This window comes from Toxotes jaculatrix, chromosome 20 (genome assembly GCF_017976425.1).
Source record: "Toxotes jaculatrix isolate fToxJac2 chromosome 20, fToxJac2.pri, whole genome shotgun sequence".
In the NCBI taxonomy this organism is placed as follows: domain Eukaryota; kingdom Metazoa; phylum Chordata; class Actinopteri; family Toxotidae; genus Toxotes; species Toxotes jaculatrix.
Window position 1 is genome coordinate 6,156,984 of NC_054413.1, and position 23,258 is coordinate 6,180,241.

General features: G+C 41.7%; 1 protein-coding gene across 4 annotated transcripts in view; it reads left to right on the forward strand.

Moving 5' to 3' along the window:
• The first annotated feature begins 665 nt into the window (after nucleotides 1–665).
• cacnb2a (calcium channel, voltage-dependent, beta 2a) overlaps nucleotides 666–23,258 on the forward strand; it is a 56,314-nt gene continuing 33,721 nt past the window's right edge. For 2 of the 4 annotated variants that reach the window (XM_041065372.1, XM_041065373.1), the window contains exons 1-2: nucleotides 666–891; nucleotides 2,721–2,813. In XM_041065372.1, the coding sequence (XP_040921306.1) occupies nucleotides 808–891; nucleotides 2,721–2,813 (177 nt within the window). In that variant the 5' untranslated portion in view covers nucleotides 666–807. Of the gene's footprint in view, nucleotides 892–1,276; nucleotides 1,295–2,720; nucleotides 2,814–20,726; nucleotides 20,789–23,258 lie in introns of those variants that run through there. The other 2 variants (XM_041065376.1, XM_041065375.1) reach the window with 2 other exon arrangements.

The following is a 23,258-nucleotide window of genomic DNA, read 5'->3' on the forward strand; positions in this document are numbered from 1 at the left end:
CAATACATTTATTGCTCACAACAGTTAAAGAGACAAATTTGAGGTTTTGAACAAAAACAATATCGCCTCAAAAATCCCACATCAGTAGGGATATGGTGTTCAGTTACTCTTAAGGGTTTCTATTTTTTTATTAACTCTAATTATTTACTCTAGTGTCATTTGGGTTCAGTCACAGAAAACGATGAAATAATAAACTCAAACAATTTAACCTTTAAGAACCCCTTTCTTAAAAAAAAAGTTGAGGCACAATAGTAATATCTGATTGTAGAAAATTTTTGAATGAAGTGTTTCAGGATTTAACCCACATTTTCCAGTCTTGTCAGTCAATAGTTAAAGACTTTTATTCCATACGTTTTCTTTTGAGGGAGATTTTCTGCTTGGATGCTGTAGGCCTAATCCATTTTCATCCTTCAGTGCTGTGAGAGGGAGGTTGTTGGCGCTGGATGAGGGCGCATGGAGCAGGAGAGCTATCAGCCAGTGTGGGTAGGAGGGAACTCATGAGGAGGCTCGGTGATGCTGAAGGCTATAATATCCGAGAATTCAAATCCTCATCATCATCCCCATCATCTGAACTGAAGGAAAACTGCTTCACAGTCCGCTTCCGCACAAGCTCCTCCTTACCTTTCCCTGACTCAAACTTAAAGATTGGCGGCGCAAGGTGAACAGCAGCGCCTGACTTCTATCAGTCTTTAACCCGTTAAGATAAACCGGTGAATGGGTGAAAATGTGCTTTAGCTTTGAGCTTGGACACAGCATCTGGCCAAACCGAGAGGTTTTGTCGAGTATCTGCTTTTGTCAAATGGTGTAATGGTCGTTAATAATACTCCAAAAACGGCATCAGCAACGCCACTGGACAAACACATGGACTCGCTGGAGCACCCTATGTTACAAGTAAGCAGATTCAATTTAAATGACACGGATATTTTCGTTCTGTAATAGTTGACGAAAGTTCGCACGCTAAAGAAACTGATCAACTCCGGCTCTAGCTAAATGGCTACCACTATCTTAAGTTAAGTTTTGATTACGTGTTTAGTCGCGAGGACAAACCGTTGAGAGTTCGAATTTAGAATCTTTAACGGTTGATTTTTGAATCACAGATATGTTGTTATAACTGTTGTCTTGGAACGTTGGTGTCAGTCCGGTTGGAATGTTTTATCAGGTTGCGTCCTCTGTCAGTTGATTTGTTTGTTTATGCTAGGTCTTGGTCAAATTTCAGAAAAGTTTTTAACATTTCCGAATGAAACCGTAAACCCATTTATCAGTGGTGGAAGGAATATTTGCGTACTTTGCTTAGGTAAGTCAAAGCAGTTGTTCCACAGTGTAAAAATACTCCATTACGAGTAAAAGTCTTGAATTTAGAAAGCGCAGCAGTATTATCAGCAAAAATAACTGCTAATACTAAATGTAGCAAAAACAAAAGTGGTATATTTATAAACTTTCTTTTTAGAATTATATAGTATGTTGGATTTTTGTTTTGTTTGTTTGTAAATAGTTTTAAAAATACTTAAACAAATCATAGTTGTCACATAAATGTAGTGGTGTGAAAAGTACAATATTTCCTTCTGAAATGTCATGGAGTTGAGGTAAATCAAGTTATTAAAAATTGTACTTGCAAAATATTTGTAAATGTGGTTAGTCACTTTCCATAGTTGTTTTAGTGAATGAAAATATCTGCTCATACAAGATGTTCAGAAATCGTCAGGTAAAATATTATGGAATGGATTGGACATCGTCTTTCTTGTGCAGTTAAGTATGTTTGTTCAACTTAATGCTATTTCCATTTGGTTTATTGAGGTTGATTAAACCTCATCCTGTTCCTCCAGACTTTCTCTGTGCAGCTCAAACTGTTCTACATGACTGAGTCCTCAGAAACAGTCAGAATAGCTCTCTCTGTCTTTCTTTTTATATGCATGATTAACATGTCCTGAGGGAATGGGATGGAATAAAAGGCAGATTTGAAATGAATTTCTGTTTTTCAGTTGCTACTAGCAACACATGCTGTATGAGCGCTTGAGCTCAGTGCATTACTTTTCCAGCCCCTCATCATATCAGCTTGCATATTGGAGACCACCCACATAATCACCATCGCTTTATGACACCTGTCATAATATTGCACTTCAAATAAAACACTGAAAACTATACTTAACTAATTGAACTAACAGTGAGGATATGCTTCTACATTCTAAGGATAGGGTCACATTTTTTCAAGTCTCTAATGCAATTGCGATTTAAGAGACAAAATCTGCAGTCATCTTACACAAACGTGCATTTAAAAGTTTGGCTGAAGCTTATAATGGGCTTCAACAGTCTAAAAATTAAGTGGTGTTTACCATAGTTGCATTCATTTTAGACTAAAAACCACCTCCTTCTAATAACTGCAGTAGCAGTCCAAACTTAAAGATTTGGACTGCTGGCTAGTTATTAGAAGAAGTCATCTTGGGCTCTTGGGAAACTGTGATGGGATCTTTTTACTCTCTTCTGACAATACATAGACCAAACAATTTAATCAATAATTAAAATAATCGTTATTGCAGTCCTATTTGGAAGATAAACGATTTTCCTAACTCTGAAAAAGCTTTGCTCTAGTTTGATCAATGGGTTTTTTTTTTTTTTTTTTCAATGTACATATGATCATGAAAGTATATTAAGAAACTCTTGAAAAGGCGTGAACCTCTTCTCTAACAATTTCACTTTTTCCGTTTTTTTTTTGTTTTCTGAAGTCTCAAGGTAAAGGAGCTCGAAGGAAAGGTCGGTTCAAAGGTTCAGATGGCAGCACCTCCTCTGACACCACAACCAACAGCCTTGTTCGCCAGGTAAGGATGACAGTTCACTTTTGATTTACATTCAAACTTTAGGGCACCCACATCTCTGATTCATATCCACTGTCTGATAAATTTTAAAAAATGAAAGCTTTAAACTTTTTTATAGCATTTTGCAAAGGCAAATGGTGCCACTGTCTGAGGAATCAGCTGCCAAGGTATGCATACTTACTAGGGACGAAGTTCTGTTTGTACAAGGATGATGTATCTGATCATATTGTGCCCTGTACGAGAATATTGTGAAGAGTAATTAAATTTCCTGGCAACAGTTCCTTCATTTAGGAATGTAACACTTGTGTTTGTGTGTCTGAATGTGACAGTAAATGCAAACTGGCATAAGAGCCCTGCTTCAGTAATCATCATCCATCAGGGATGAGATGTGCATTGCAGTGAAAGCTCTCTGTAAACTCTTCTGGGTACAGTATGTTAAGTGGAGGCCTCTCCCCTTAGCTGCGTCCTCAGTGCTGTTAGAGTAGCGACACAGTGGCTTGTTATAAAGCAGACCCTGCGAGGTACACACTCAATGTGTCTGGTCTTTGTTGAGCAGACCTGTAAGGGACAGGACGGGCCGGGTTAAGGATGCGCGCCCCTGCCTAAATGTTTCTGCCTTTTTTGGAGGAGCCACACATCTCCTTGTCTTTGGCACAGCAGCAGCAGAGCAGCGCAGAGCTGGAGGAGAACAGAGCAAACCACCTCCTGGCCTGCTGTCTGCTTCATCTCAAGGGCACGGAGAACTTCTGAATGAACTGTTATCATCAGCGTCACAGCTCAACATGAGGTGCTTGGTGAGAAATTGCCAGATTTTTACCGCCACCCTAGGGACGTCATGCCCATTCCCACAGTCCTGTCCCCAAATGAGGAGTTCGCCTCCGGACTGAGTCATCATGGATAAACTCAATTAGGCTGAGAATGAACGTCTATCTTCAATGTAACACCACATCCTACAAAAATGAGAGCCAGTTCAAGAAAGAGGCATTGGCGGGATGCGGGGAGGGTGGAGGAATAATGTGTTTCAGGGTTAGTGAGGCCCTCACATGCCGAGCAGAAATATCCTCTTTTAGATATTTGCCGCGAGAGGGCCCCAGAAATAGCAGACCTTCCAGTAAGTTCTCCTCTGTTTGGATAATAATGTAAATACTGTTTTTCAATTGTGTTATCATAACAGCAGTTTTAATCTGACCTTATTTTCTTCTCGCTTGTGCTCAATCATACAGCCTGTGATTATTTTCACTTTTCACAGAGGAATGAGGGTGTAGTATTTAAATCGCTAAACTAACACCATCCCGGGAAAGTATGCAACCAACCTCTGTGTGGTTATCTCACTGCCGATTCATCAATCTGTCATTTGGTTCTAATCTTTAATCTTTGTTTTATCATTTCCATCAGCATTCAAAGCTGCTGCTAAAGAATGTTTGCCTGACTGGACTTTGTTGAAGGTTTGAAATTATCTTTAGTATATTTTCTTTTGCTCTACCTCCTGTCAGATCTGTTGTTTTTGTGCCTCATAGTCCTTTCGTTCCTGTAGGCGTCTCAAGAACATCTCAGGCTTGGCAAGGTCACTGTGTGATCGATCATGAAACATGACTTTCCAGTAACTGCATACAAACAGCTCCTAAAAGACCGAATTACTCATGCTCCAACAGATACAGAGGGCAGAGGGCAGACAGAGAGTAGGTTGAGAGAGAAAGGATGAGAGACATTCCCTGTGGTCATGGCCAAATGCCCAGGGGGAGTATGGAGGAGGCTGGGAAGGGTGGAGGTCCAGGCCGGACCAGACTGCTCAGCCGTGGGAGTAGTGAGGTCAGTGTTTAGCTGGAGCTCAGTTCTCCATTGAGAAGGAAGAAGATATTTGTCAGAGATTTGTTTGAAAACTTCTACATCAGGTGGATGGTTTATTTTTATTTATGTTGATGCATTGTTGTGCATTGTAAGCAAGGATGGCAACTCACTGTGTGCTCTGTGTCAGTGTCCATCTGTTTCTGCACATGTTGAGGGATTACACATGCTAATGAATAGTATAGACACAGATTAGGATTATGTATTCTACATGATTGCTTGAGCACCCTGCACAAACTTCCTTTTATAGTCCAGACATTTACGTGAACTCATTCATTTCCCATAAGTTAGAAAAACAGATGTTTCATCATAAGATGATGACCGAATATGTGTGTTTGTCCACCTCATCCTTAGTGAAAGGACTAGATGAACATTTTAGGAGAAAATCTCTTGTGAAATACATTGAGGTTTAGTTTTCAAAACCTTTGCAGGTATAGTTTTTACCTTTCTTGCAGAGTTTGATGAGAAGATCAGTATCACTCTCATGTTTTTACCCTAAATGTGAGGCTGCAGACAGCTACAGACTGGAAGACATATTTTTTTTTTACCATCAGGCAGAGGCTAGCTGTTTCACCCTGTTTCTTTGTTCTAAACTAAGATAATTGGCTGCTAGATTTAGCTTCACATTAGAGTGATAGCCATCTTCTTATCTGACTCTGAACAAGAAAGTAAATAAAGCAAAGACAATGCAGTCATCTTTCAGTGTGCACAATCAGTGTTTTTTTTTGAGTGAAACCCCTGAAAATAAAGCCTAGAGTGCTGTGTTTTCTGGTCACACTGTAAACCCACCACTGCCCATAGGTGTAAAAGTGAGCCATTGTCCATCTGTAGACTGGCACTGTGTTTAGAGTTTCTGCTTCTGTCTAATGCATCCTGGGAAACGATCCAGTCCCCCATGACCCTGAATAATAATAAACCTTCTTTATATAGCCCTTCTCTAAAAACAGAGTTAACAAAGTGCTTTACAGAGAGTGAGGAACAAAGCTCAGAACAAAAAAAACTGGATTAAACACGAGAGGAAAGATTGTTTAAAAGCGTATCTGATCACCTTTTCTCTCTCTATCTTTTTTTATTTAATTTGAGGCTTAGAAATATTCAGATGAGCTGTTCCTGAGGGTGCCAGTTTGCCCTGATGTAGTTTTAGACACCATGTGGAGATAGTCTTAAAAAGTCTCCACCAAAGTCTTGAAATCTTCTCTGTAACTGACAGGTAACACATAATGACAGACATAAACTTGAAGGAATCTTTGGCACTTTTTAACGGACAAGGATTCTATAGTTTTATTATTCTCAACAAATCAAATGAAAACACCAAAACCAAAAGCTTGTCTCTCAGTACTTTCCAAATTCCCTACCGTTTATGTGGTACTGAGCTCCAAGCTGGTTTGTTTCTACTTTACATGTAAAGCTTTAATAATGGGTCACAAATATACACTTTCATTTTTGTAAAATCGCTGAATTATTTTGTAAACCAGCTTGGTAGTGTAGTTTTTAGCAAGCTTCACTCAAACAGGTGTAAATAGTGCACTTGCTGAGGACTATTTTGAGTAAAATGACTGAATTGATTCAGCATGGAAGCACCTGGTACAAAATTATTGTAGGGGCTCAACAATATATTGTAACAACAAGGACCTGAACTACTGTAGTTCTAACTTTGATTTGCATAATTTACAGAGCATTATGTCATAATTAACCTCTTGCTGTGTACCACACTTATGTTTATGTAAATCGTTGCACCAGGCTTCCCACTTCCCCTCTGTATCACCCGCCTCCTACTGTCTCTTTCAACCTCTATCTCTATATAACAGTGTCTAATGATGTCTCCCACTGTGACAGCTTTTCCATGGCACATTATTGCTGTTGGACCCTCTCTGTCTGCTCTGTCTGTACATTCAGGCTGGAGAAAAGGATTTAGTGATGAAAGGCTGTCTGACAGGGTGTGGTGAGGGCAGGAAACCCCTCCACCGCCTCCCTGATTGCGAGCATAAATTCCTTTTCATCATGCTCTAGATTATTTTTTCTCAACTTAATGGAGACCTGACGTAAAGACCTCATAACTGACTGTGGTGACAATCAGATCTGGCAGAATTTTTGTGTGGCATTTACCAGTGGCATACAGCACTGCAGCGGCATTGGTATGAAGTAGCTGCCGCTGGAAATCTTGGAGAGGTGAAGTGTAACGTTAACCCTGCTGACCTTTGTCTGATGTATGTCATAGTTTTCCAGTAGCAGATATTTCTGGAGAGCCATATGTAGTTTCTGGCAGCAAACCCACAATAATGATGCCTCGGGTTAAACGCTTTACTTATGTGAAAATATGGACTCAAGAAAGGCAGCTGTAACCCACCAGTGCTGCTCAGTCAGCCGTCTCAGTAGCACCACGCTGCCATCTAGTGGCTAAATGAATCCATACAGGTATTTAACAAAGTCCTAGTACAATAATAAAATCAGGCTGCAGTAGCTGTATTTGGTCTCACAGTATTAATTTTTTTGTGATAATGATAAAGAATCTGCAAATTATGTAATTTGTCCATCACATTTGATACTAAATCAGTATAGGGGGAATTTAAGTGACATACAAATCAAAAAGCAGAAACAAATATATTCATATTACAGGGTAAACTAAAGGTTGTGGTAAAAGGTGCTTCAGCAGGGCCTGCCCTGCATTTACAATGGCCTGAATCCAAGTTTCTCAGCCTCCACACTCGCCTAACCCTGCTGTGTTACAGCAAAGGCTTAACTATCTACCCCCCATTCGACAAGGTCATTGCTTTCTGCTACTGTTATGGAGGATCAGTCTTCCATTTGAAAAATGTCTTTAAAAATATTATATCACACATCACGTTAGGTCATGAGGATGGATGCAGCATGTTAATGTTGTTCTTGTCCTTTTCCAAACCATTGATTTGAAGAAAAGTCCTGCTGATCACACTTTTTTTTTTTAGTGATTATCACTCAGGTTTTAGTAGTGAGTGGAGTTTATGAGTCATGCATGTAAGCCAGTGTTGCTGGAAGTTTTATGTGTTTCAGTTGTTTTGTTCATAAGAAGGGCTATGACTATTTCCATTATTGCTGATTATGTCAGTTATTTTCTTGATTAATCTTGATCAATCCATTAACCATTAAGTCCATAAAATAACAGAAAATGGTGAGAATAGATTATAATTTCCTGAAGTCCAAGGGGATGTCTTGAAGTTCTTTGTTTTGTTTGACCAACAGTCCAAAACCCAAATGTTACATAAGACAAAGCAGGGAATTCTCACAGTTGAGAAGCTAGAAGTGGGTAATATTTGACACTTTAGCTTGATAAATGACCTAAATGATTAATAAAATAGTTGACTTATTGTTTCAGCTCTGTTCAAAAGCTATGGAGGCTTTTTCCATAAACAGCACAACACATCATAAACTGTCTACGGGGTACGAAGTACACCTTCTATTTTTTTGTTTTAATCATAAGATGGATTCATTTAATTAGCTCCTTCTCACGCTCATGAAAGCTTGCTCTTGTCTTCAGTTGTCCACTGTCTAAGTAATTGATTGAGAGTTTTGCCACTGTGTAATGGCATTTTCTTCATGCTTACACATATGGAAGCAAGAATTGATGTAGTTTCTTGAGTAAATAGCCTCAAGTGTAGCTTGGAAGGTGTATCCTGAAAGAAATATAACAAACCCAAATTAAACAAGCAGTATTTTAGTGTGCAGACATGTTTCCCTGCAGTGTTATTCATGGCATCAGCAGCGGCTGAGTGATGATTACTTCTCAAAGGGGGACAGGCTCTGTCAGATTAACTGATAGATAGGATTCCCCTCTCACTGTAAGGTGCACAGCTCTGTGTTTATAATGATGCCTTTCCATCACAGCAGACACATGTCAGCCTGTGAAATATTGGCAGTAAACTAAGAGGCTTCAGCGCCCATGAAAGGCACTGCCAGGTTTATGTTGGGCTGAGTGTCAGAGCCGAGCTGGAGATATATGGATACTCATATTATCAATGATGGGCACAAAGCTTTGCAACAGGATACACACCATCTGCACAGGGTCGCTTGTGTCCACAGAGTCTGTGTATTCATCAAAACAACACTATGATCTGTGGACCTTATACTTAACACTGCATCATTGTGTGAGGATGGGAAAAATTCAAGGAGGAGCTACCGATTGCAAAACAAAGGCATTACAAGTATTAGGTGGCTACTCTTAATCAAGCCCTCTGGATTACAAAGTCCACTATGATATACAGTTGCTGTCGGACGTTTAGATACACTGGTCATGGACATGAATGTCATGGCAGTATTAGGATTGAAAGCAACCCATCTGAACTAATGTAGCTTGGTTTGATTGAAGTCCACAGTGTGTGTTTTTTGAGCTGTATCTTTTCTTATGCCTATCATAAATCCCCGTAATTTCAGGTTGAGTTTGCTATTAATATTCATAAAACCGGTCATCTAAAAACAGTCATAATATTCCATCATCACTCACAGGGTTTTGAATTGTTTAATTAATTCCAAGTGTTGCAAGAAAGCTATTTCAAAGCCCTATTTCAAAGATATTTCAAGGCATTGTAAAGTCATTGAAATTCAGCACATCACTGCCCTTGTTGCCAGATGAAATGCTAAAACACATCCACAGTCATGCTGTGTGTATGAGTATCGCCTCTGCAACTCTCCACCACACGTGTATCTGTCATTGAACGCTGAGACATGGGGAGATTATGTGCATTTTTGGCTGACACAGCAGTTACGACGCAGCAGTGAGGCTGCATGTCAGTCTGGACTCAATCACCTGAACGCAGTGGGGAAGGGTAAAAGTGGCGAAGGGGTGTGTGTGACGGGAAGGAAGACAGAAACAATCACACCAGCCCTGCGTTCACACTCAGCGCTCTGGCATGACCGAACTGTGCGAGCGACTCCCCTCTGCACCACAGGCACAGAGTTGTGCTGCTGCTCCGCTCCCTGCATGACACACACACACACTCACTCGCTGTGACATAAAAGCACAGTGCAGTCTCTTCAGCAACCAGTAGCTGTCTCAGCCTCTGTCCTAACCACTCACACAGAGGGAAAGTATGAAGGTTAATGCAATGCAAATGAGCAATGAATCACGGCATGGTTAGAAATAAAGGAAAAGAAAGAAGAAGCGGTAAAATCTGAGATAAAGGGGGAGGCACAAAGTCACGAAGAAAGCCAGAGTGTGTGTGTCGAGCTTTTAAAGCAGGCTGAACCTTGGATGAAAGGAGGGAGAAGAGGTGGGGAGTAGAGAGGCGGCGCCCTCCATTAGGAAGCAAGGGACAGCGGTCAATAAAGGACACTAAGAGCTCCACCTCCTCCCCACACTGAGAAGGAACTTGTGTGTGATGATGAGAGCGTCTAAATCCACCAGCAGTTGAACCAGTGTGCCATCCTGCAACTGTACGTCTCTGCCACAGCACAGCAGCACTGCAGAGGATTTGGCAGCCCAGAGGATCAGCCGGAGCGGTTAGACATTTCGGTCTGGGGAAAACAGCCAGTCCAGGCGTGCACCTTGCTCTCAGCTTGTGGACACTCTGCTCCAACAGTCTGGAGACGGGTAGAAGATGAGGAGGAGGAGGGCATATCAGAATCTGACTTTTTGAATCCTGAGAGTTTCTGAGTCGGGTGGGGGTGGATTGAAGTAGGAGGCTGGTGGGGAAACGCCAGTCCTCTGCTCACTCGTCCATCAAGGGTCTCCTGTCCTCACCTCTGCATCTTCTGGTGGCCTGCACCCCTGTGGGCCAAGTGTGCAGGCATGGACCGAGGTTGAGCGGATGTTGCTGCCTGACGGGGAGTCTGTGAGACGGCCGTCCGCTCCTCCCCGCCCTGGTCCCCTTCATGCCGTGCTGTGGGCTGGGCCATCGCCGGAGAGCACAGCTTCCATATGTGAGTTTGCTGATTTATCACAGGGGTCAGAGGACAAAGAGTGTATGTGAGAGAGATGAGGAGTAGCTGATAAAGCCAACAGCCACCAGCATGTGTAGACTAATGGGCTTTATAATGATTGTTTCATGATGGCTTATACTGACTGAATAATTCAGATATCCTCAGTGTTGATCACTGTTCCCTGCTGGATCACTACCATGAACCAGTCCTGAGTGCTGCAGGGTTTAGCTGAAATATTTCAGTTGCACTGGCTTGACAGTTTTCTGCAGAGCTCTGTTCTCTCCATGCATGCAGACACGATAAATCTTTTATTTCATATTTATTCCAGGGTTTGGACACAGAGCTGAGGTTGTAATGTTTTCGAATACTGTGGGCTCACACTGCAGGCACATGCTCGGTTGACAGCTCGAGCTTTGCTGGTTTATTTCATGTCTTCTTTTTGTGTGCTGGTGTCTGTCAGAAGCTGTGCATCATTAGAATAAGTCGACCGTGGCTGCTCAGCTTAATGAAATGCAGTGAGAGCAAAATGTGGCTGTTTGTATATGCTAACAGGTATGACTTCTGAGGTGGGAAATTTGATGATGTGTGCATTTTCTTTGCACATATTGTCCTTTATATCTCCAGTTCTGTCATTCAGCTGGTTGGTTTCTGCAGGCTTTGGTGTGAATAGCTCAGTGGAAGAGAGATTTTCTGCTTTCTCTCTCCCTTTTACTGTTCTCCAGCAGAGCAATGCAAAAAAAATGGGTGTTTTTTTCCCCCCCTCATCCACACAGTCCTCCTATACTGCAGATAAAGATGATCCTCTCTAATTGAGTTTTGCCACTAGATGGCCACGTAACACTTTTACTCACGCTCACACACAAGCACACACACACACACCCACACATAAATGCATAAACACACCATTTCCATGCAGAGAGAAAATGCTTTAACACCCTCAAGGCTCAGAAATAAAGTTTTCATGAGGTGTATTTTTTTTCATATTTCACTGTCTGAAATGAGTTAATGAAGTCATCCCCACATCCCAGACAGAGGCTCAGTGATAGTTTGGACAAAATGTTCTGGGCTCAATGAGCCACAGCAGCCTGAGATTGACTAAAAGTGATGCCATGAAGGAAAGGTCTATCTGTGTAATAGTGTGAGGGCATCCCCATCTTTGTGACATTATTAATGTCTAATACTGTTCAAATTTTAATGGCAAATTTAATGCCCAAATAGTAAAACAAAAAAACTTAGAATATTAACCTGAGTCTCTCACAAAACGAAAAGAAAAGCTATGTCAGCCCAATCTGCATCAGTCAACCTGAAGGTTAGTTTGAACCTAAACAAGACTGTCTGGCTGCAACAGACCAAAACAAATGATGCTTTAAGGCAGCTCTCTTCATTTTGTTAAGTCAAACATTTACGGATTTATCACCATGAAGTTAACCTTTGTGGAAAAGTGGATTTAGAAGTGGGAAACCAGGACAAGTTTCATGATACCTGAGTTTACGGCACAAGTGGTGACATTCAACCTCAACACATGGTGGACAACTGACAAATAATGCACTAGATTAGTGGTAAATTTACCCAGAAACCCCATAAAAAGGCAACACCCTGTGATTAACAACACATTCAGGCTACTAACAAAAATGGGAACATTACTTCCTCCAGCGGCTTTTTCATCTACTTTGACTTAATGTCTGGTTATGCTCAAAATAAACTGTTTGTACGGCGTGTTGTCTGAACACGTCAGAAGGTTATAACTGTTCCAAATGGCCATAGTTAAAGGTGGGGTGGAAAGACAGCCATCACGGTGAGGGGGGAGACACGGTAGTAATTTGATTATGTGAATAAAAATGGTGCATACTTAAAGGTAGTCTTTCCTGGAAGACATTCATAGTGTGTGTGAGTGTGCCAACCGTCTAACCTTGTGCACACCTGGGCAGTTGTTGCAAATGCAAATTAAAATCTGTGAGGTGAGGGGTTCAGATGCTGTTTGACCCTTCACACTTTAGTTTTAGCATACTGACACCTTTATATAGGTGCCAGTCACTGTTGACCACCAAGTAAAGACATCATGATTATGTCTTTAGGATTTAATTGGGATCATCTGAAAGCTCCATTAAACAACTGCTGGGCACTCAATGAATTATGTGATACTGACGACTGCAAGTAATACAAACAGCAGTTTGTCCTCCAAATTCAGCCAAAAGGAGGCTTCTTTGGAAAAGCCTTTGAAATGGGACCAGGACTTGTGGGCCCATTATGACGTATTCTGTCTGGAAATGTTGACTTCGAAGTATCCAGCCTCTGAAAAAAGTGGGGAGGGGGGGGATTTTATCCCAGATATTGTAGTGAAGGAAAAATGCTAGTGCTCCTGTGCAGACTACTGTATGGTTACACAATCAGGTTTTGTGTGACACACGCTGCAGTAGGCAGGATCAACATTGACTGTGCAATTGAGTAAGCTTTAATTTAACTGATGAGTGGATTAGTGTAGAACCAGCTGTTGATACTCCACACCGGACTGTCTAAACCCCATGTGCAAGGTGTTTGCACGAAAACAAACCATTCAGTGACATGGAGTATCACTGGCAACATGTGTTTGTGTTTAATGAGTGTGCATAAACCCAGGCATGTTGAAATTAATGTAGCACGTACATTTAAAACCAGAGCTTTTGGATCACAGAGGACAGTCCAGTATGTGTAGCCAGCGCTGACCTTAAGAGGACCCCAGCTGCCGTGACATGCCACTTTTTCTATGACACTCCTCTCACATGTTTCCAATATGGAGCACCAAACCGCCGTTTTACGTCTGAAATGGGGCGGAACACAATTCCGCTCTGGATGGAATGTGGAGCACGGAGACCCGGCCGGATGGGACTCCGTCTGACAGACTGAGTAGCCAGTCCCAGACACTCCTCACGGAAACTCAGCTAATTGAAGACAGCAGGCCCTACTCCATTACCCCCTTTGTTTTCTAGGCTTCCCTGCTTGCCATGATGGAGCAGCAGCGGCAGCTGCCAGGTCTGTCTGTGAGCTCAGAGAAGTCAGTCAGAGAGCCGATGAAAAATTTATCAAAAGTTTCTGCAGTATATGATTTGGTAGACTTTTGGAGGGATGTGGCACACAATTCAGTACAATGCACCTTCTATAATCAGTAATATTTTGCAGATGGCTTAGAAATATGTGGTTTTATTCTGAGCTGATTGTCATTGACATTTAAAGCATTTAGCCCTGCACATTCCTTAAACATCTACGTATATTTTTGGCTGAAGTAAAAAAAAAAAAAAAAAAAAGGAAAGTAGAAAAAAAACCCCTAAAAGTTTACAGTCACAGTAGCAGCTCTGTAGATAAAGCACTGCTTTGAGCTAAATGCTAACTTCATCAATGACAAATTATAGCACTGACCTGATAATAGCAGCAGGAGAAAAGTTAAGGGATCATCAAAGTTACTGCAGTTTTTCCCCAGGGGAACATGAATTTCATGCCAGTATTTGTTATCGATAGTTGTGAAGACATTTCAGCTTCAACCATAAATGTCAACCTTATGGTGGGACCATGAATATCTGTTCAAAATTTAGTATCAGTCCTTTTAGGAAATATTTTGCATGATGCAAAAGTAACCACATAAAGATTGAGAAATGGCAAATATTGGAGTATTACATGGAAGGTTGTAATTTTTTTCAGAAAATACTGAGCATTGTGTGCTCGTGGTGAGCTAATCTCCCATGGCAAAAGTGTGACCTGGAATTCCCAGTTTTCCAGTCTTTGGGATGCACGCCCAGGGAGAAGTGTCGGGCCAGCACAGAGCAGACTGGAGCAAGGTTTCCTTGGCAGCACTCATGCGTTCTTTCACGTTTCAAGAGAATATGGAAATGTCCAGAAACCGAGCACCTAATTGGACACAGAGGCCCATAGGAATGTCTTGGATTTAGGTGGATTTTTACTGCTTTTACATAATCTATCGCCTCACCGTGAGACTGGAAAGTGTGATATATATCTGTGGAGGGTTATGTAGAGTGTAGCTCCACTCCAGCCTGGAAACACTGATGTCAGTGACACTGTGTGCACTGACCCTGGTTCAGTTACAACTGGGCTGCGGCAGTCTGAGTTTTAAAACTCTCACTGGTCTGGAAATGGTGAAGTCATGGGGAGAAAGATGCTGCTCACTCCCCGCAAAATATGCAGTATTATGCAGAAGGTGATGGATGAGGGCATTTCATTATGTAATGTCACACCACGATAAATCACTTTATCTCTATGGAGTTGCTTTCCACCACTTTGCCTGTTTGAAAATGCCTTATTGGTTAAGATGTATACCACATAATTGCACACTTCTCTTTTTCTACCCCCCTATTTCCTGTTTGTGTCTATACTATCAGCTGTCCAATAAAAAATGCAAAGAAGGAAAAAAAGTGGCAGTGGTAGAAAATGCCTTATTGAATTTTCGCAGCCTTGGGTATACAAGCTTTTGTTTATGTCTGTAATGTGTAATTCTGTAAATATGTGTCCACATTTGTGTGTATTCTTTGATTAAAAAAATACGCAGCTTAAAAGTAGGGGACTTCAAAACCAGAATAATATTAACGAAGATCTGCGTATGTGGAATTTGTCCAGCAGTATAATCAAATCAATCATATCTTTTTTTAATTGAAAGGATTATACTCCAAGTATGCAAGAATATCTTGTACACCCCCTAAATGTTCCCCCAAAAACATGAATGAGAGAAAGATTCTGTTATAAAATAAAATGTCTTAATGACTCTTTTCCTTACAAAATGTGCACCTACTGTATAGACACTGTCAGTAAATACTTTAAATATTGTGATATATCTTTGAGAGTCTACGGTTTTACAACCTGCTGCCTGAGATCCATATGCAGTAATTTTCTCCCTCTGATGAATGTTAATTTTAGTTTCTCTCTCCTTCATCATGTCATTGGCTGTTTCTCAGCTATCAGTGGAAAGCAGCTGTTTTGAGGGCTAGAGTGTCGTCATTAATTTTTATGAGGCTTGTTGTACAATCTATCCAGTAATTCCATTTATTACCATTGTGTTATACTAAAGCATAAGGCTTTAGAAAGAAACTTGTCTGTACTGTCTGCTGTTGGTAGAGCTTTGGTATTCATTTGCTGCATATGAGACATAAGTTTTACTTTAAGACTTGCTTTAGTTTCATACCATAACTCTTCATACACATTTTCCTTTATCTTCCTCATCTTTATTTTCCTCTGTGTCTCTCATATACCTAGTGCTGACTGTACTTGGTGTCACTTCACTCTAGTAACAACCTACAGAAGGTATATAATCTTCAGAAAAATGGACAATCATTGGTGTCATTAGTGAGATGAAGGAGCGGTGTGCTCAGCTCACGCCCATTAAATTTGGCACGTCAGACATCCAGGGCACCCAGGCCAAACCGAGCATCACTTAAAACAGGAGCAGATGTTCTTTGAGGCCAATTAACAGGAGAGAGATGCAGACAACCTTGTACACCAGAGGGGGGCTGCCGGCCCATATGGATACTAGAGACAATTAATTAGAGCAACAGACATTAAAAATGGATCAGGAGCTGTATAAAGTCCTGAACTCCCGGACCACCTCTTTGGGTTTTAATTGTTGGCATCAGTGATTGAAACAGTCTCTCAGAAATTGAAACGGATACTCAGCGGTTCAAAGTTTTCAGTTTGTAGACACACACACACACACACACACGCTCACAAATGTTTTATTTTTAGAAATTGCAACTGTGTTCTGCATCAGCAAATTAAAAGCTAGGTTCAGAGATCATTATGTGAGGGAATAAAGTCCAGAGCTGAAATGATTAGTTAGTCGATAAACAGAAAATTAGTCAAACATTCTCTGGTTCCAGCTTCACAAGTATGACAATTTTCTGTACATTGGTTACCTTAAGGTTTTATTAAAGAATAAATAAATAAATGAAATAAATTATGCATAGGAGATACAGAATACAGAGCAATTTAAGAAAAGTTGTCTCTAAAATGTGCTATTTAAAGAGTTGAATACAAAGATTTATCTCATTAGACCACACGCAACCTCCAAACAACCTGCAAACTGTTGGTTTGGCGAACTTGTTAATATACAGGCTGTCGTCTTTTCTGTAGCTGCTCTGTGGCTCAGTTCCACTTAAGTGCAGCCACTCAAATCAGCAAAGATAGCTTCAAAACTCCTCACTGATCTTTTAAGAGTAATCTGGATCAACTTGTGCAAACGGATGCTGAGAAAGTGTGCAGCTGAGGGCGAGGAGTTGTTGATGTCAGAGAACGGAAGATAAGACAAAAGTGAGTTAGGCTGCAGAAGTTGAGTGAGAGGGGGGAAAGTCAGTACATTATTTAGAGGATAACCTGTTGCCAGAGAGAGAGTAGATTTAATTCTGGGTCAGAGTGCAGTGCCAATACTGACTGACAGAAGATGAAAGTCAGAGAGAGAGAGAGTCCCTTTTTTCACGGAGCATCTCCTTACTCTGTCTGTCATTGTGCTCGTCTCTTAGCAAAGAGGTGCCATGACAACAGATACCAGCTGGGTGAGAAGACGTACCCCAGAGAGAGATGGAGGGAGGAAAGAGTGTAGAGGAAGGAAAGTGAGATTAAGTAGGTGGAGGGGAAAGTGAGCAGAGATAAAACAAAAAAGAGGTGTGCGTGATGGGTGGAGGAGGCACTGACAGTAGACAAAGATAAAGTGAAGTACCTTTTTTTTTTTGGTTTCTGGAGGTGTCAGTGACCTGCCAGTCAGTGGACAGCCCTGTCCTCTCCTCCAGAGACTCTGCATGTTCATCCTAATGCTTCTATAAGCTCACCCTCAGGAGCCGGCCACAGAGATCTGCTCTGTGATTGGGCGCACGCTGCGGCTCAGCAGGGCGGGGTTAAACCTGCTGGGATGTTTCATATTCATACTCAGCGTGAATTCATAATCAGTCCGTCAGGTCACTTTGTGCTGTCCGGAGGAAAAGACTCAGAGTTTGCTTGGATGACTTTTGTGTGATCTTGATGTTTTGCAACGAGAAGGAGCCTGAAAAACTCAGAGTACTCTGTCATCGTTGCTCCTGCGTGTGGAGTGGTGGTCTGACCCGCCTGACAGATGCTGGATTCAGTCAGAGCCGGCAATTTGGGCTCGCAGGTTTGCAGGGCAGATGATGACCTATGGCTGAGCGCAACGTGCCCCCGGCCATCACCCCTGATCCCGCTCAGACCTGCCCACGCAACAGGCTGCGGAGCTGAAATCTGCTGAGGAGGGGGCTCCTCTCGCCACGTTACCGGCCTGCTCTTGTTGCCATGATCAAACAAGCCAAGAATAAAAATGTCTCGTGGGTAAGTGAGGTGTGTTGGTGGAGTTTTCCCCTTTACTCTTGAACTACTTACTGTTGGATGCGTGCTTTTTACATTCTGTTCTGGGCTCTCTTCAGAACATTTTCGCATCACTATTGATAAGATTTTCTGGTTTAACAGATTATGTAGAGACCATTGCGGTATATTTTCATTGCTATTTGATGCTCCTGTGCCCAGTGGTTATTCCAAAGAGAGGCTTAGAGATTTAGGTATTATATAACTACAAGCCACTACATGTCCACTTTATGAAATCTGGTTATCAGTCGGCAAACTCTGCCTCTGTTACAAGAACATGTCTGATATGATAAACTGAAATTACCGGGGAAGGAAACTCAGTACTGACTCTGCTGAATCAATGCTGTTATAATAGTAACAATGATAACAGTAGGTAAGCAATATTTTCAATCATGTTTTTTAATGTGTGTGAGTCTGATATCTGATTCTTTGCCAGTGCAGACGGATCAGGAGAGATTAGAGTGAGAGTGGCTTTACGAGGATGAAATCAGCTACTTGGGGAAATGGGGGGGGGGGGGGCAGGGAGGAGAAGAGAGGATGTGATGGAGTTTTTGTTTACTACTGAATCTACTTTCTGTCTTTCTATGGAGTTTAAAACATTTATTTTCTCTTGCTGATTCTGCAGTCTCATGACCTCCAGCCAACTCAGCTCAGCCTCTTTGTTATGTAATTTATGAAATCTCTTGGTAGAGTCACTGCACGTCAGGTGCAAGTGACACAGTCATGGTGTGATGAACCTGAGGCTAAATTCTCCTTCATATACACCATATGTTGTGCTCTAAACAAGCATTCGTGTTTGACTCTGATAACTTTGCATTTTTGTCCAGTATATTGTACGTGTGCACGTGTGCATAGAGATGTACTTATGTGTTTTCCTCCGGAGGGAAACACTGCTCTACTTTCCCTCAACCCACCCATATGGCGCATATGTCATGCTGCTGCTCTCTGCAGCCCAGCTCTATGTCCTCACAATGAACCTGATCATTCCTGCGCAGACAGAGCTGCAAAGTTGAGTACCTTAGAGTACCTCAGCGCATCACGGCACAGTGCTGCTTCATTTAAGATGAGACAGAAACAAAAGAATGAATGTTTAAGATTCTCAGTTAAGTGAAAGGGGACACCCACTGAGGACCTTTTTGACTAAAGGATCTGTACAGGGAAACAAATGCTAAATAGTCTAGGTTTTAACGGCGTCTAACATCTAATATTACCATTTCATTTTTCATTTTATACTGTATGGTAATAAGAAAACGGTTTAAACTCTGTGTATGAAAACAGAGAGGTGGATATGGATTAGGCAGTAGTTATTGTCACTCACAGTACACACAGACATACAGCATGCTGCATGCTGGAAATCAGGCGGTTAATCTTGCTTGGCTGTCGCGTGGTGTGTTCAAGGCAAACCTTTGTGAGAATATGTGAAGCCGCATGAGGCTACACAAAGTGTCTGGTTCTTTGAGGTTGTCGTGGTCTCCCAGGGCCCTCAATGAACCACACACAGATGATTTTGCTAATTAAGCTTTGCTAGATCTGGTCCCACAAAATGCAAAATCTTTGCCTGAAGAGGAAAGGAATGTTGTAGTCCATTGGGACCATGTTCAGCAAAATTAAGGGCAGTCTGTGCATTATATTATGAAAAATACTGTTCAAAGTTGACCTTAAGGCAACAGTAGAGAAAAGCTCATGAAGTGTCCCAAGTTGAAAGGGGTTTATCCTTTTATTGTTTGTACAAGTGCATGTTTGGCCTAATGGTGGTGCAAGAGGAAACATCGGTGGGTCATCAAAATCTTAGTCATCTTCAAGGAACCATAAGATCCATGAAAACACTGGGGCCCTGCCACTAGTTATTTGAAAACTTTTCCACATCCGAAAACTTTGCGACATGACATAAACACTGGCGTAATCATTTTTATTTCTGTTCATACACACTTTTGTCAGCAAGCTTCCCAAACCCGTGTTAGCATTAGTTCATTATGCTAATGATTTCTTCTGCAGAAAGTGTATTCTTTTCTCATGCAGTTGCAGCGCCTCTGCAATGCACTGATCCCAGGTACTCATTTATCCAATAAGCCTAATGACTCTGAGGGTCACATTTATAATCACAGGGGTGGGCAGTGCCGGGCGGATTAGGACTCCAGATGGTGCTGTTACTGCCTGACTGTCTGTCTGGCTACGGATGTACAGCTGCAGGGGGTCACATGTTTTACTACAGCGGTCAGCTCTGCCACTGCAGCCCCGCCGCTCAGCATCACATCCACTTTTCAGTAACACTAAAGCTTTCTGCTATCACCAGAGCAAGCATTTGTTGATTGTCTCTGGAGCATTAAGGTATGATTGTGTGTGTGGTGTGTGTTCTAGTGTGCCTTGTGTAACGTCATATAGTTGTTTGACCGTGCAACAGATGTCACGCTATCAAATTAAAGCTTAATGCCTGACCAGCTGAAGAAAAACACTTCAGAGCTAACCATGATACCGCACAGCTTAAACACTTGAACTGTGTGTGTGTTTGCTCGTGCCCATGTCAGTGTGTGTTTTCTGCCCGAGAGAGACTCTTCAGCTGGCTTCACTCCACATGAGGCATGACACTTGCTGTTGGAACAGTTCTTGAGGATGACCACATCTCGTTTCCTCTCCTCTAGATATAACCTCGGCAGTGACACCAGTTATATTTAAGAGCAGCTTGCCAGGCAGAGCAGCAGTCAGTGTTATCCCTTTTTAACTGAGGCAGAGAGGTTGGTTTTTTTTATGCCAGGCGTCAGCTGCATGCACCCCTGGGTCATGGTACTCTGAACAAAAACCAGGGGATTTGCATAATTCATTACAGTCGCTGTGGAACGGAGAGGCGACACAGGTGTCCCGGGCTTTGAGGGAGAACGAGCATGTCTAAGAAGCCAAAGGTAAAGAAAAAACACACACACACACAAAAACAACACACAACCTGCTCTTGTTTCTGTGTACTTCTCTATCCAGAGCTTGTACTATTAGTTGTAGCAATGGATTGTTTTCTGAAAGCTTTTACCTTCCTGTTACAGCTCAGGCTGCTTTTTCCGTGGTTGTGTCGCTGTGTGCAGTTTTGGTTGTGATGACATCAAGAGTGTCACAACCTGCTGCATATCCCTGCTCACATAGGCCTATACCATCTGAATAAGTAGAGCTTAGTTTTTAATGGATTTTTATGTGTCTGTATTTGCATTTTACTCTTGTGGAAAGGCATTGGTGCTCACAAGGCTTTTCTGTGGGTGAAAGACAATCTGCAGGGTCATCTTTCTCTTTCCATGTGTAGATAACTCTAACAGGTCTGAAAGAGTCTGTTCATGCAGCTAAATCCTCACTTTGAAAACCGTTTTTAGATCATCAGGAACAGAGTGATTTAATCTTAGTCATATTCGTGTAGGCCAGTGTTTCGGAATTCTGATCACTTACATTTTAAAAAGTTATTTAATGATGTCTTGGTGTTACTAGTTCAACAAAAGTGAGTGTTGTTTTTGTTGTTTAATTTCAAGAGGTGTTAAAAGTATTGAAGGTGCCCCATGAAGTCTTATAAACAAAGTTATGTTTACATTCAGCAAAATGTATTGTGTCCTGAAGCCTGAATGTGAATTGAGTGCATTTTCTTCCTCTTAAATTACAGTTTTTAAACATTTTACATTAGAGCTGCTGTTGATTAATTAATACGACAGTCAACAGAAAATTAATTGGTAACTATTTTGATAATCGATTAGTCATTTTAAATAATTTTTCAAAAATCAAATCATAAACATTATGTTGTGAGGATTTTCTGCTTTTCTTTGATTTAAATCATTGTAAAGTGATTATTTTCATGTTTTGTTTTGTTGGTCTGATAAAACAAGACACTGGAAGATTCCTTAGTAACAAAAAACAAAAACTGCTTCTTTTGGTTTGTGACCACGTGCATTTGATGACATTCTCCTCCTCCATATTGCTTTAGTAGAACAATGTCTTCCAAGGTATAAAGAACAGCTTTTGACGGCTTCTGATCATGTTTTATGTCAGTCATTTCTTCTACTCTAAATCCTGGATTGGTTGAAAGGCTGAAGCAGATTTAAATCTACTTACTAAGAGAAGCAATCATTACAAAGTGAGTCAGGGGATCAAGTGGACACAAGCAATTGCCCCTGTGGGTGTAACTGTGTGCAGCGTGGATCATTCCCTCTCTCCTGTAGAGATGTACAGTATATGGAGGAACATGTGACGACACAGCGGATTACTGTCTCTCACAGAAACTGCTCAAACAATTTGACTGTGTTTAAAGTTAGACGCAATCAACAGTATCAGAGTAGCACACACAAGTGGCTTTGCTTAGCTTTGTGTGTCATGATGTATGTCTGTGTCTCTTGAAATACCTGTCATCCATCATATCCTTGTATCACCAGAGGGCTGGGGGAGTTACTGTATTCTGCACTTGTGAAAGTGTGTTTGCACACACAGTGTGAGTGTATCGCCCTCTGCCTGCGTTTGTCTGGCCTATGCACGACTATTGGTCACAACAGCCCCAATTTGCCGGCTGAAGGGTTTTTCCTATGACTCCATGTGGAGCAGCCGATGTGTTGATGTGTTCAGCGAGCGTGAAGTGACTCAGTTAGCACCACACACTGCACTGCAGCCGCCAAACGATGCACAGTGTACATGTCAGCACTTCAGAAGAAATCAAGTCTTTGCATACACTCGCTGTCCAGCAACTCTGAGCTCATGATCTTCATTCCCTTGGGCATGCTTGACAAGCTTCCTTTGTCTCCACAGACTAAACACATCTTGGGAAGGGTAAGCATTGCTCGACTTTTAATTTCAACCGGAAATTCACTGTTCTGATACCACATTAATAGGCTGAGGCTTTAGACTTTAGATTTTACTCCTCTGCGATCAGTTGTGCAGACAAGTTTTAGCCTCATTTGTATGATGTGTGTGCAGGTTGCGTGCTGTCCTCAGGTTTGGTACACATGCTAGCGGGATGCCCTTTAGTGGAGTGGGGTAAACAGCAGTCAAACTCTCGAGTCGCTCAGAGAGGCAGCAGGAAACAGAGCAGCTGGGGCTTCTATCTTCCTCTCTCACCCTCTTATCTCCATTTATTTTTCTTGAGCCCTCTTTCTTTCTTCCTCTGTCTCTCCCTCCTTTTCCCTCTCTCCCTTTCTCTCGTTGTCTGTAATTAGAGATGGTCCCGGGGCTCAAGTGGCCTGGCATGTGTTGTAGCTAGGTAACCTCAGTCAGATGCTGGCTGCCGGCCCTGGGGGGTTTCATTAGATGTGAATCACAGTCACATCGGGCCCAGTGTGGATTCTCCAGTCAGATCTGGATATTATGCATTAGACTTTATATTCAGTCTTTTTTTTTTTTTTTTTTGTAATAATG